The sequence below is a fragment of the Dermacentor variabilis genome, chromosome 10, assembly GCF_050947875.1.
Source record: "Dermacentor variabilis isolate Ectoservices chromosome 10, ASM5094787v1, whole genome shotgun sequence".
Taxonomy (NCBI): Eukaryota; Metazoa; Arthropoda; class Arachnida; order Ixodida; family Ixodidae; genus Dermacentor; species Dermacentor variabilis.
This window is the reverse complement of record NC_134577.1, coordinates 11,727,211-11,740,690: the sequence shown is the minus strand read 5'-3', so window position 1 is coordinate 11,740,690 and position 13,480 is coordinate 11,727,211. Positions and strand designations below refer to the sequence as shown.

Sequence of the window (13,480 nt, the reverse complement as noted above, 5' to 3'; positions counted from 1 at the left end):
ATGCATTAGCTTGTCTTCATACTGGATGCAGTAACTTGAGCCATGATACATCTGCAGTTCAAAACTTTTTTTTATTAAGTTAGTAAGCACAAGTCATTTCATGCTGCATAGTTTTCATTCTTCCTCAAGATGACAAAACCTTCCAGGACAGGTGTGAGAGAAATGTCTGTGCAGGCAAAGTCAAGGTTGAAAGCTGATGATTCACAGTGCACACTGCATCATACAGATGCTATTAGCAATTACTCAACAAAAGTTGAATCTTTCACTACCAAGCTTAACTCCTGATATTGTCATATTGGTTTATCAAAATCCAATGACCTCAGCAAGGATCCTCACAGAGAAAACTGCAATTGTAACACAGTAACACACACAAAAGTAACTTATTACATCTTGCTAATGAAGTGACACCAAAATTACAGGTAAAGTCAGTAATTGGGCAATAATGCTCATGCTATTTTCTGGAATATGCTAAACTAGAATTCCCATTGTATTCCCAACAAAATTTTTTGCCCATTTCCATTCCCATTGATCCCATTGATCAATTGAATTCCCATTGATCTATTGACATTGTTACATACTTCCCAACTCTCCGGAACTTTTTTTTAATGTTTATGAATTTGGACTGATTCAAGGTATTGAAGACTGTTGCGTTAAGTTTTGTGAAAAAGAAGCTGTGTTCAGAAGTTTCAAAGGTTTTGAAAGATGGGATGGCGCAAGATTGCAAAAAGAAAATGCATGCAAAAAAGAGGCTGCGACACCTGCACCACCCTCATGTGACAGAGCAGAATGTCACATGCTAGCCACTTATGAACAAGTTTATTAATACCCAATCACCCAAGGTATGTTTGATCGCAATGAAGTCCAACAGAAATCAAATTTCTCCATTGTGATTGCCTCTTTTCTGCAGCTTGCACAAAGGAGCCAATCGATTGCAGCCGGAAGTGACCCATGTGACTGAAGTGTATTATTACACAAGTTTCCGAAACAGGCCAAATAGCAATGTTGACAATAGGTCACTTCTATTAAAAGAAACAGAGAGAAAAGAAAAAAACGCTGCAGATGCAACACACATCTTGGAATCTATGTGAAGTGATGCTTTCATGAAGTGGTTAATCAAGCGCTATAAATCTGCCTATTTCATTCTCACTGGCGTAAAGAAAACTGGCACGCCCACATGTGCTCTTGTGCTAGGCAATAATGATACAAGCAGCGATCACCTCAAAGAGCTAGTTGGCACTGGCACGACAGAAGTATGCATGTGCGATTGTGGTCTAATGGCTAAACATTAGCATAGGGCTTCTGTGCTGGGGGCCGAGGTTAGATCCCCACCGTCGGGCACATAATTCTTTTTATTTTTTAGGTATTTGTCAAGACAGCAGCAGCACCCTGCAGCCACGGTCAAGAACGTTCAGGAGGGTTGTGAAAGCTTCCCAATCCTTTGCTGTCAGAGCCAGTGTGTCAAGCATACACCTTCTGGTACCAAAACTGAAACTGGTTCATAACTACTGTGGAAACCCGATTATACTACTTTTTCGGGACCACAAAAAGGAGTCGTAAAATCCGAACATAAATTATGTTTATAAATATACTACTTATTTCGCAACATACTCTGCAGGGTTTGGAAACCCAAATTACCAAAAAAGTAAACGCGATAAGAATTAATGCTGCAGTACAGGTACCAATCATGCTTTATTCAAACAAACCTTTACGGCACTCCACTTCGCACTGCCACGATTCTCACCAGCCGGTGCGAACTTTAAAAAAAAGTCGGTAAGTTTCTTTTGGACCTTGTTTGATCCGTGAACCAAGAGCTTTCGCTCGAGTTAAGCAACGTCCAAAAGGAGGTCCTCTGCGGTGTCGCGTGAACAGATGAAGTTCTGGATGCCGTCTATGTGCCGTAGCACCTCAGCGAACGTGGTAGGCACAGGCATGGCATCTGTGGCGTTGTCGTCCTCGTCCAATGTCGCAGCGGTGTCAGCACTAGGCAAAGCCCCCTTGATGGCGTCATCCAGCGACACCTTGCCGAAAGATCGCAACATTGTCGTCGACCTCCACGTACTTGGCGAAGGTCTCGGTGAGGTTTAAACCCTCGAAATAGTGGTCGGCTAAGCCTGCATCAGCCTCGAGCGGCATCGAGGTTGTTGCGTCCCCAGCAGAGGAGGCAGTCTCGCTTAAAGCTACAGTGCTTGAACAAGTTAGCGATTGTGCTTCACGACACTACGTTCCACGAACTGGCAATAAAATGCATGGCGTCGAGCACAGTGCTATTTTTTTCTGACTCACTGCACTCCATAGCCGCCAGCCAACGCTGCACTAACCGCTTCCGGTACCCTCGCTTGATGCCGGCATCCAGCAGCTGCAGTATCAGGTGGGTGGCACGGTGTGTTGTCCACGAAAAGCAATATTTTACTCGCCTTAGCACCCATTTTGTTATCCTGCTGCTGCAAAAAATTGCTGAAGAGCGAAGATGGCATCCACGCCTTTTTGTTGAAGTTGTAGCTGCACGGCAGCGTCTTCAAGTTCTTAAAGCACCGTGGCTTTGCAAACTTTCCAACAACGAGCACGGGCAGCCTCTCGGAACTGTCCTCGTTAGCACAGAATAGTGCTGTCACACGCTCTTTACTACGCTTGCCACCATGACAGCTGTCACCTTTAATTAAACACAAGGCTTTGCTCGGGCTGCACATCGTAAAAAATATTGCTCTCATCAGGTTTGAAAACGTCGCAAGGCTTGTATGCAGCATTCATCTCCGGCAGCGACTCCATCCACTCGTTCACCGTCGAAACATCCACGGAAGTGCTTTCTCTGCAGAAGCAGTTATACACAATCCTGTTTCGTTTTTTAAAGCGATCCAGCCACCTGTTCGATGCTTGAAAGTAGTTCATACCCAGACGCAATGCCACAAGGTCTGCCTTTTCTTTAGAATGGTGCCGTCAACGTTGATTGCAGAGCTCCGTGCTTGATGCAGCCACCTGACGAGAACTTTTTCTAACTTCTCACACTGTCCTTCTTTTGCCGCTTTCCGCTTGAGCCCGAACTTGTTGGCATTCCACAATATCAACGCTTTGTTTGCCAGGATCGTCTTGAGCGAAGATTTAGGTATCTTAAAGGGACACTAAAGACAAAAATGATTTCTTCTGGATCAGTAAATTGCCTGCCTACTACACCAAAAATACCACTCTTACCACGATAAGACGCTTGGTAAGCCAGAAAAAGCGCAAGAACAAAAGACGGGTGGCGATGTCCCTTGAAGTTTCCGCACCTGATCGCTGTGACATCATGGATTTTGGTGGCATCTTCTAAGGCCTACTAATTACATATAACGGTACAGATTGACTACATTGTGTTCTAAAGGAACTAAATATTCAACACGGCAAGTTTCGGGAACCCTTACTCAGCTAACGCGGCCCAAATGCGAAAACATACTTTGGAATTCCTGATGTCACAATGACGTACCGGCGTCGGGGTTTTGCCGCGAAATTGAAATACTGATACTTCAACCTTCATTTTCTCGTCTAATAATCAAACAATTATTTTGAAATGACTGCCTGCAGTGTTCTCAAACAATGCTTTATTAGTCTAAACTGCTTTGTTGTTTCGCTTTAGTGTCCCTTTAAGGTCCTGGGCAATGGTGGCTTTCGTGGCTCCATGCCGCTTTTCTGCTTCCTTGATAATATTCAGCTTATCGCCAAGTGACAGACTGTTCACTTTCGGGACATGCATCGCGTTGCTCCACATAACTCAAAACCTCCGCTGAACGCTGGTCGCTAGGATTACGACAAAAAACATGTGCGATAAACCTAGGCCTCTCCACGCTAACTTGTCGGCGATCTGCTGCTGGGAAACTGGAAGGAGAGAAACGCTTCCCCAACGCGACGGGAGGAGATGCTGCCGAGAAGAAAGGGAGAAAGTGATTGTGGAGAAGAAAAGGCTCTATTTCAGCACAGCGGGCGTCGTGGGCGGCTGCTGGTGGGGGGGAGAGAAACGGAGTGAGGAAAGAGACTCGCGGCACTTTTCTTTCGTCCGCTGTTCCGTCCCGCGCTTCGCGAGGGTCGTCATATAATGCGGGTCAGGCGGAAAATTGCGTCAGATAACCGGGGTTTTTAACGCATTGCTTCTATGGGGACTTTGCCGGGACTGCGGTAATCCGTTGTAAAACCTGAGTCGCCACAAAACCAGGGGACGTATAACTGGGGTTCCACTTTATAGTAAATTATTTAGGGTGCTCTGACATTTGCCAGTATTTTTTCTAGTACTAGGAGGACGTACATTAATTTAATTAAAAAACAAATAATGTCAGAAATGTGATGTCAGTAGCAATGCGTCAGTGTAGGAAAGAAAGACACAATGGGCAGTGTAGCAGAGAAAGCTAAACACCTGTTACAAGACACCTGTTACACTTGAATGTCTCTTGCGACATTAGCGGCAAGAAATAGAAAATAACATTACCCATCATGGAATTTATCATGCACAAGTGAAATGCTCTGTGTGCAAATGATTGAACAGCGCCTTTGATTCCACAATTGTTGATTAAGTTGCTTGGGGGGATTCATAAATGCTTAGAAGTTGCCATTTATCAAGGAATATTCTAGGAAAATTTTTGTTGCTGAAGCCTAAGAGCCTAGACTTGACCACATTTTAAGTTCTTTGTCTTTTACTGGAAATATTACTTCACTATACTGAAGTTCAACTTTAAAAGAGCAAATGCATACTGTTTCTTAACAGCAGATGCTCAATGATAAGTGGAGAGGAACAGGTGGCAAAACTTACGGAATGACGATGCTAGCAGAGGACAAGAAATGTTGCCTGCAAACCCTTTACTTTTACTTAGACTCACCTTGAGAGGCCCTGATCCGGAAACAAGGAACTGTACATTGAGTAGCTCATCAGATATTCAATCAATGGCTTGAGAACAGAAACTTCATAAAAGGATACACTCCTCAGTGGCAAGTTCTGCTCGCTCTCCATAGGCCAGCAGGACTGGAGTTGTGTGTGTCTGGAAACCTGTGATGGTCTTGGGCTTTCCGGCCTGTCCCACCACATCGACAGCCTGCGTTGCCAGAGAAAACAGAAACTACTTTTAGCCACACTGATTAACTGATTGATTCAAAGATGCACGCATGTCTATCCTAGCAGCAAGTAAGTGCAGTTGGACTACTCAGTGTTAAATGGAAGCTTTAGCTCGAGGTCAACTATTACTGTATGCACTAGTGTAATGGCCGCAGGTTTTTCTCGTGGGTGCAGCCATTACACTGAGAAAATGACAACATTTTTTTTTGTAAACATTTTTGGTGGTACTTGCCTTTATTGAACTACAGTACGCGCTTGTACTGGCTCTGGCTATTCTTGGCTATTCCTGTAGCGCGTCACCTTCTGGCTGAAATAAATGGTGACGCCCCACAGATGGGCAGTGGCAGCATCTCGGAGACAGCAGCTAAATCTCAACGGTTGCGCTTTTGCTACCTGGAGGCGCTGAAAAGTCAGCACGGCTGCCTTGTTTTGCCACCGAATAAAAAATATGGTATTTCCTCTATTCAAATACTAAATGCGAAACGGAAATGCCATCACATGGTAACCTTTGAACCAACATGAATAAATTTTGTTGCACTAAAAAAAAAAAGAAAAAAAAAAGAATTCTAGTGACTGTCTGGAGCAGTTTTCTTATCTAGGCTGAGAATTTTAACACGATAGTGTTAAGGGCCCTGCGTCACAGAAAATCCAGCATTGTCGTCCAGCGTCGTTTTGGCAAAAATCATTCCAAACCATGCAAACCCAACCACGCATACCCAACCATGCAGATCCTCCCTCTGTCTAGCACAAAGAAGTTACTGAACTAATTGAATTTATCAAAGTAAAATACGTCAGGAAAATCGTAAAGCACAAATTACACACAGCCTGCAGACATGATGGCATCAGACTGTAATTTGAATATATGGGAAAACATAATTCTGTTACGCGGAAACTCGAAAAACTTCTTTTTCAGTGTTTCTACCATTCATTGACTGGCCATGGCGTCCGAGATTTGTGCGCGCTGGCGCATGCAAATCTTGGAAGCCACGGTATGGCATGCCCGGTTCCTTGCAACACCTCCAGATGACGCTCGCCTACACTGCATCATGGCCCACACGAGAGGTCGCGTTTCCACTAGACAGCTTGCTTTCGTGCATAATGTACGCTGCCAGCATAGCCCAGTAAACATTACAGTTACATAAGCTCCAGCTGCCGGGAAGCATGAGGAGCAGTCTCTTTCAACGATGTTGCATTCGAAGCTTAAGTGTACTCCAAATTTTTAAAACAAAAATTTCAAAAATCGGTAAGCCAGCCAGAACTATGCCTGAGTAGTGCAGTGGTAATGTTGTGGTGCTCTAGGCAATCCATACCTGTGGGAAGAGACTTGCCTGTCAGAGCTTTGGGCTTGTTTGTATACAAAGCTAAACTGACTGCACAGAGCTGACTTGGGTCAAGTTACATATGCTTAGCGGCCCAAGTACTTTTCTGAAGGAGTGCTACATGTAATGAAAAACTTCACTGCACATAATAAGCTGAAATGCACACTTGCTGTATAGTGAGTGCACAGTGCTTGGGTGACCAGGTGAAAGTTGTAACAAAAACTCTCAGCAGGCTACACATGGGAAGGACCACACACCACACAGAGCGTGCAAGTGTGGTGCGTGTTCGGTCCCGTTTTAAAGTTGGGTGCAAAAAGGTGTGCTCACCCAAGACAATGTATAACCCAAATGGCCCCAACCGCAGCCTTACTTGCACAGCATAATGGCTGAGAAAGGACATTAAATACAAAGCAGGCTGGGTCTGTGATGACAGCACTATCATCATGAAACTTGCAATATGATCCAGACACCACTGCAGAAGGAGAATCGCTGCAAAACTTCATTCATCTGTGCTGAAGCAGCACACACAGAAGGATGCTCACCTGTCCAACTCGGACAGGAACAGGCAGTGGCTCCAGCTTCTCGTTGAATGTGACTAACATGCGAGGCTGGATGGCTGTGACAAGGCAGTACAGCAGGTAGTGGGACTTGCCCAGGATGACTGCAGGGAGACATGGTCACACATCGCACACATTACATGCTGGATTAATGAAAAACAGCAAAAGGGTGCATTCAATGAAGCCCAGCATAGAAGTGCCAGTGATGGACACATCCATGTTTAGCTTTTGAGGGTGACTATGCTTTAAGCAACAGAATGAGAGGAGTTTATTGCCAACTATTTTAGAGCAGTGCTCGTACCACAGTTTCCTGTCACAAGGGGAAAAAAAAAAAAAAAAAAGAAGAAGAAGAAGAAGTTGATTTCCTTATGCCTTGCCCCTTGTCCCTCACAAATGTGATCTTCAAAACCAGCAAGACTGCCATTCAGCCATGTGGAGCTTCAGTTCATCAGGTCTACACTACTGAAAATGTGCGCTAGCACCAGAAAGCTTCAGCACACCCATACTGCTCTACTGCCACCATAATAACCTCAGCTGTACATCTCTAATGCACTGTAGCAGGCCTGTACACAGTCAACACAGGCAACAGGTTGGTAGTGGAGCAGCAGTACTAACTGTTTTTGACGTCGAGGAAGGCCAGCAAGGTGGTGAGCAGTCCTGCGGTGGCCACAGGGCTCATGAGCTGCCGGTCACTATGGTAGGGGCCCAGGGTGAGGGTGCCCTTGCCCATGTGTGCCAGACCCTGCGCTAACCGCACCATGAACAGGTGGTTTGGATCCTTGGCATGGTACTGCGCCAGCTGCCGCAGCATGGCAGCCAGCCGGGCATTATTGGTGCCTGCACAGCAAGACGCAAAATACAATCAGAATGTGTGACCTTTCACATGCTCGTTTAAGTAGCAGTGCGAAATACAAATGCGCTTGAGACAAAGCATAAGCAGAACTTGCAGTACACATGACAGCAATGCAACAAGAGTATTTTGAAACTGCAATTTGTTTCACATAAAGTAATTCCTAAACTCAAAGCACCTGCTCTGTCATGCTTTGTGGATGTTCATGGCTTCTTTACCTTGTATTAAGGAAGTTTCGGATCTGTTGACCTAGATGCTAATGCAGATGATGGCATACTAATAGTATAGCTGAAACCAGCGCCACCAGCGGTGAAGTGGCAGGTGACAAGTGCATACAAACGGTGAATACATGACATAGCTGTACCCACGTTTTCGCACAATTTCAGTGGGAATGCACGTGGCTCTTGGCAGAGTTTGAAACTGTAAGAGCATGCTAACCAGAACAAAATGATACTGCAACAGAGTAACTTGATGGAACTGTCCTTTACTGCCATGGAAAAAAAAATATTGAAGGACACGAGCACATTCAATACACCATATTTTTGCTTGTATAACTCGCCATCATGTAAATCCACATCCCCAATTACAGTAACACAAGGAAAAAAAAAAAAGCATGTGTAATCTGTGAAGATAACCGCATACAACGGTCAAATCTTTGGAAGAACAGTCTCCATTTGCAGATGCATAACTAGGCCACGTCATTTCTATGGCTAGCAGCACGGTTCCCAATTGTTCGGCGATGCTGACAAAGCTGGATTCATACACCATACGTGGACAAATCAGCCACATGACATGTGACGTGAATCAGATCCCTATGCAGCTGGCACGGAGAAGCTGTCATATGGGGAAAGGCGAGGGAGCAAATGTGACCAAGCCGAAAACCCCAACGGTGATTTGGCTCACCGCCATATCGCAAAGAGCTTTGCGTGGACAGAGGGAATGCCAAAGGAATGGGTGACGTATAAGTTTGCCGATGCCGCTTGCGCTATTCGCCGACTACTAAATGCAAAATGGCGACCCATAAAGAGGAGGAGAACGCACAACCTTGAAAGAGGGGAGAAAGGAGCTTCAACATGCAGGGGTAAAGAGAGGGTGGGGTTCCCTAGGAAATAACCAAACGTTAAGGGGTAGAGAACTTTGCCTTGAGGTGTGGCTTCACTGCAGGGCGCTGCGCATTGCTGTGAAGCCACACATTAGGTGAAATTCACATACAGTGAACTCTCACTTGAGTGAACTTCAAGGGACCGAAGGAAATAGTTCACTTAACTGAAAGTTCACTAAACTGAATATTCACTAGACCAACATAAGGCACGGCATACAGAATCAAAAGGTTGAAGCGCAATTCATGGAGCAAAAGACATGGCATCCGTAGTGTTAGAAATGTGTGAAATGGAATTTGTACGTATCAGTCAAAAACACACCACGTGGGTCATTTGTGTGCACACGCGGAACTGACGAGACTGGAAAAAAAGAGACGATGACCATGCCACGACTAGCCGGTCGAAAAAAAAAAACACACACCATGTGGTTTGTGGTGTGACAGATCGCCACTTTGCTCTGGCGGCGTTAAGCGTCAGCGATGTTACTTTGTTCATAACCTCTGTGATTACATGCTTGCTTGTTTTGTGCGGGTGATCTCCGAAGCCATGCCTCGTTGTCGTTCGTTTTCCGTGCCACTGCTTTGCCCTAGGGGCGCTGTAGCGCCAGCGACGTTACATTGCTGCTGGAGCGGTGGTTTGATGAGGGCGAGCATCGCTTGCGCCTGCAGTGCAGTGCAGTTCAAGCCTTGGTCCTCTGAGTCAGTTCGTTAAACTGAAATATTGACTGTTCCGAAATTCGTTTAAGTGAAACATTTTTGCATAGAATCTATAAGAAAACTGCCGGGGATTTTTCAAAAGTTCGTTATTCTCAAATATTCGATAAACCGACGGTCGTACAACTGAGAGTTTACTGTATAACCCGCGCCACCACTTTACAGTTAAATAAATTTCTTGCAATATTAGTGCGGGTTATATGCACAAAATATGGTAGACAGCTGCTTGTTTCCTTTATCCAGTTACGGTACAGCATTGTAGGTAATCAGTATATTAAAAGTCCTTAGAGTTTTAAATGCTAAACATTCATAACAAAGCCACTGGACTGTTCCCATACTCACATGATATTCCAGGAAAGTAACCACCAAGAAAAGTAGTAAGTTTGAACTTTACTGGAAATGGTACACTGATATTTTTTTCATGGGTAATCGATAATTGAAATTTCTTATAATAATTTGCTATTGAGTGCAACTCTGTTAATGCTTTCAAAGATCGTCTACCAAAAATTTAACAATGTAGTGAAATTTGAAGACTGCTGCCCGCAAATTCGAAAACAATAAAAAAGTGTCTCACCAGCACCAACAATTCCAAGTCCAAAGATAGCATTGTGGGCCACCTCATTGTCGCTGTCGTGTGAGAACTTGCTGAGAGTCTCAAGAATGTTCAACCGAGGGTTTGACACTGAGATGAGAGCCAATGCCAGGGGCACTGCCCTTTTGATCACAGGCTCCCCATAGCGAAGCTGAAGGCATTGGAAAAAAAGCAAGCATAAAACAACATTAGGCAGAGCCATCTATAGAGTAACAAATTTAACATTTACAACATCAAGTTGTGATGGAAAATCTTATAAAATAAGATTTAACATTCATCTGGCCACCACAACCAAGTTATATAAGACTCATGTTCTAAAGCAAGGGTTAAAGACACAGAGTTACATAACAAATACTTTTTAAATAACAATCAGTCATTTTTACCATCAACAGAAAATGATTTTCACATCTTAGCATACTGACAATGTTAGCGAGTTTCCGTCAATATAGTGCACATTGTGAAGCATTGTTTACTAAAGCACAAAAAGAAAAAGCAGACACGCAGTTTACAGTCAACGTCTCAACTTTTTGGACTCCTAAGGAACCGCGAATAAAAAAGCTAATGCATGCCTTTTATTGCCCTCAAGGGCTCAAATCGCCACAGCCATGTTTGAAATAGCTCTGGAGGTTAGCCGGCGCGCTTAGTAGGTGGCTCGGTGCTCATACGGTGACAGGGGATGACAGGTGCACATGTGTATAATTTAAGAACACATACTGTGTCTCATGACAGTGGTTCCTTTCCGCTCTTGGTATGCTTCACTGTAATGTATTGTGTGTGCTTGAACGCATAACACTGCTGTATTAAGGCGCGCTCACACTAGCGGGAGACTTCCCGCAGCGGCACAGCATCAACGTCGACGCTGCGTCGCAGCTCCTCGGAATGACGCTCACACTGCGTGCGTTTTCTCACTGCGGTTGTCTTGGAATGTAGAGAGAGGAGGCGTTGAGGGAGGACCCTAACGAGCACAGAGAGAAAGGGGATAGTCACGTGACACCAGAGAAGACTGGAAAGCGCGCTCTTTTCCCGCGTCGTCGTCTTGATCGTCTGCTAGCTCTCCTCCCGTCGCCCTTTTGTCACGAGGATGGCTGGTTCGAACGATGAGCTGTTGGCTACGGTAAACGTACTCATACTTGCTTGTTCGCTGCTTCTGCACCGTCGCCTCAAGTCACATGTTCATGCTGGCAAAGCAACCGCCGAGTGTCTTGCAGCACGCGCGCAGCCTCCGCCTCCGGGGTCACTGAACTAGGACCGACGTCACGGTTCACGGTCGGCCCCCATTGGCTGTTCTCGTCAGCGGCGCGGGAAAAATAGCTACCGGACCCATCGCTCTGCGGGATGGCACAGCAGCCTGTCTGCGGGAGCAAAACCGTTTTGTGCGGGAAGTGGCGTGCGGAAAGCGTTCTGCGTTGAGAGTTTTCCCGCCACTGTGAACGTGCCTTTACGGTGAAGCTGGCTTTAAAAAATCTGCATTATGCAGTGTTTTTAAGGCCTTTGCTATGCTTTCCGCACTTTGAAGCCGTCGGCGAGGATGATGAAGGCAGAGTCGACACCATTGCTGACAGCAGCAAATCCTTCCTATCAACAACATGGCATTGAACAGCACAAAGCTTCGTAGCAAACGTGGAAAGCAGCTAGGCCTAGTGTCGCAGAGTGCACAAAAGCACAGAATGAGCACATAACCATGCATCAAACACCGTGCAGCCAAACACAAATGGTTATGATGGCCACGGTGGCTATGGCTGCCAGTGCATTGGCTTGCAAGAGTTCTGTTTCGAGGCTGCCAGATACCATAACTGCACGATTCTAACGTGCACCTTTATTGAATAAAAAGTCCGTTCAAATTTGCGTGCGCATTGCAATCGTAATTAATTCAATTAAAAAAAAAAGAAAACAAACCTGATTCTTAGTAAAAAAAAAAAAAAATCTCACTGCAATGCAGCAAGCCACATTTTCATCGTACAGTTGTCTGATGAAAGCGACCCTTGGAAATATCACAAGGTAGGTCCATGGTGCGTGGAATGCCCTCCCACAGACGATGATTGCGTGAGCCTCCAGAAGTTTACCATTTCTAATGCAATAAATGGAACTGAAGAGGACTTTCTGTGGTCAGTAGAGAGCGAAAAGGAGGTGTTGGTGGACTCCTGACAGCCACTAGCAGCTAAGATTCAGCTGTGGGCATGTCTGTGTGCCTTTGTATGTTCCATGATATTGTTTCAATAAGGTACACGTCAACTAAAGTTTAGTTACTTGATGTGTGCGGTAGAATCTGCACTAAGTTATTTTTTTTTGTTTATATTTGGGCAATAATATAACTGCACGTTACAATCGGTGGCGCAGAAAAATTGTGCGGATAGGGTAATCAAAATGATGGCAGCGGCAGCTTTGCATAATGTTGTTTCGGACCTGTGGTCATGACAAAAAGTTCGAAAAATCAAATGGCAAAGGACACCTGACATTTCAAACTTCCTTATACATTGGCCCTATTGGGTACGTGGCAGTGCCACAAAGGCATCTGAATTAAAGGGTATGTCCGAAAAATCAGGCGTCCAGAAAATCAGTCATTGACTGTATTTGAGTACTTTGGGATTCATTGGTGAAGCAGTAATGGTTTAGCTGGAAAGTCTGGCTCCCTGAGCTACTTACAATAGATTTCCATTAGTTGGACTCTAGTTTGTGCAATTTTTCAGTTCATTCGATCCCAACCAAAGGTCCCGACCTTGCATTGTGCATTTCTACGGGCCCAAACTTTCGTAATTCCAATCCTAAAATTGGTGTTCACCAGATAATTCTAGCTTTACCAGTCAGTATGCACATGCCTGACTGCTATGGTGACTCCTATAGCGGCCGCTTTAGTAGCAGCATGTCTCAGTGGAGCTTAGGGGACAGTGAACACGCAATCTCTTGTCGAAATTCTCTATTTTCAGCCTGCTCTCAGAAGACATTCAAGCGACAAGAGGAACTCACAATGTACGATTATGGTGTTTACGAGATTCTTAAGTGGGTCTTTTAACATTTTCCAAAAAAATTTGACCGAAAATTGCCTGCACCATGAAATCAGATATGAAACCAAAATTGCAATCGTCGAATTCCGATGCTTTACCGCATAACGCTGTTGTATAGCCGCGAAGCTGACTTTAGAAAACCAACCGTCACTGTGCAACATGAAGAAGACCTTTGCCCATTTTTCTTGCTAAAAGATCGGGTGGGTGTTAGATACCTACTCTGTTTAGGAATCTTAATGTCTTTTCTACAGTAGTTTCCTAATTTGGACACACAGA

At 44.8% G+C, this 13,480-nt stretch overlaps 1 protein-coding gene across 1 annotated transcript in view; it reads right to left on the bottom strand.

Moving 5' to 3' along the window:
• Window positions 1-52: 52 nt before the first annotated feature.
• The window catches only part of Rpn1 (regulatory particle non-ATPase 1), a 61,096-nt gene continuing 47,668 nt past the window's right edge, over window positions 53-13,480 (bottom strand). Inside the window, exons 17-21 of the mRNA XM_075671555.1 lie at window positions 10,185-10,353; window positions 7,563-7,784; window positions 6,933-7,051; window positions 4,937-5,051; window positions 53-166 (exon numbers count right to left, since the gene is read on the bottom strand). Coding sequence (XP_075527670.1) covers window positions 99-166; window positions 4,937-5,051; window positions 6,933-7,051; window positions 7,563-7,784; window positions 10,185-10,353 — 693 coding nt within the window. The 3' untranslated portion in view covers window positions 53-98. The remainder of the gene's footprint in view (window positions 167-4,936; window positions 5,052-6,932; window positions 7,052-7,562; window positions 7,785-10,184; window positions 10,354-13,480) is intronic.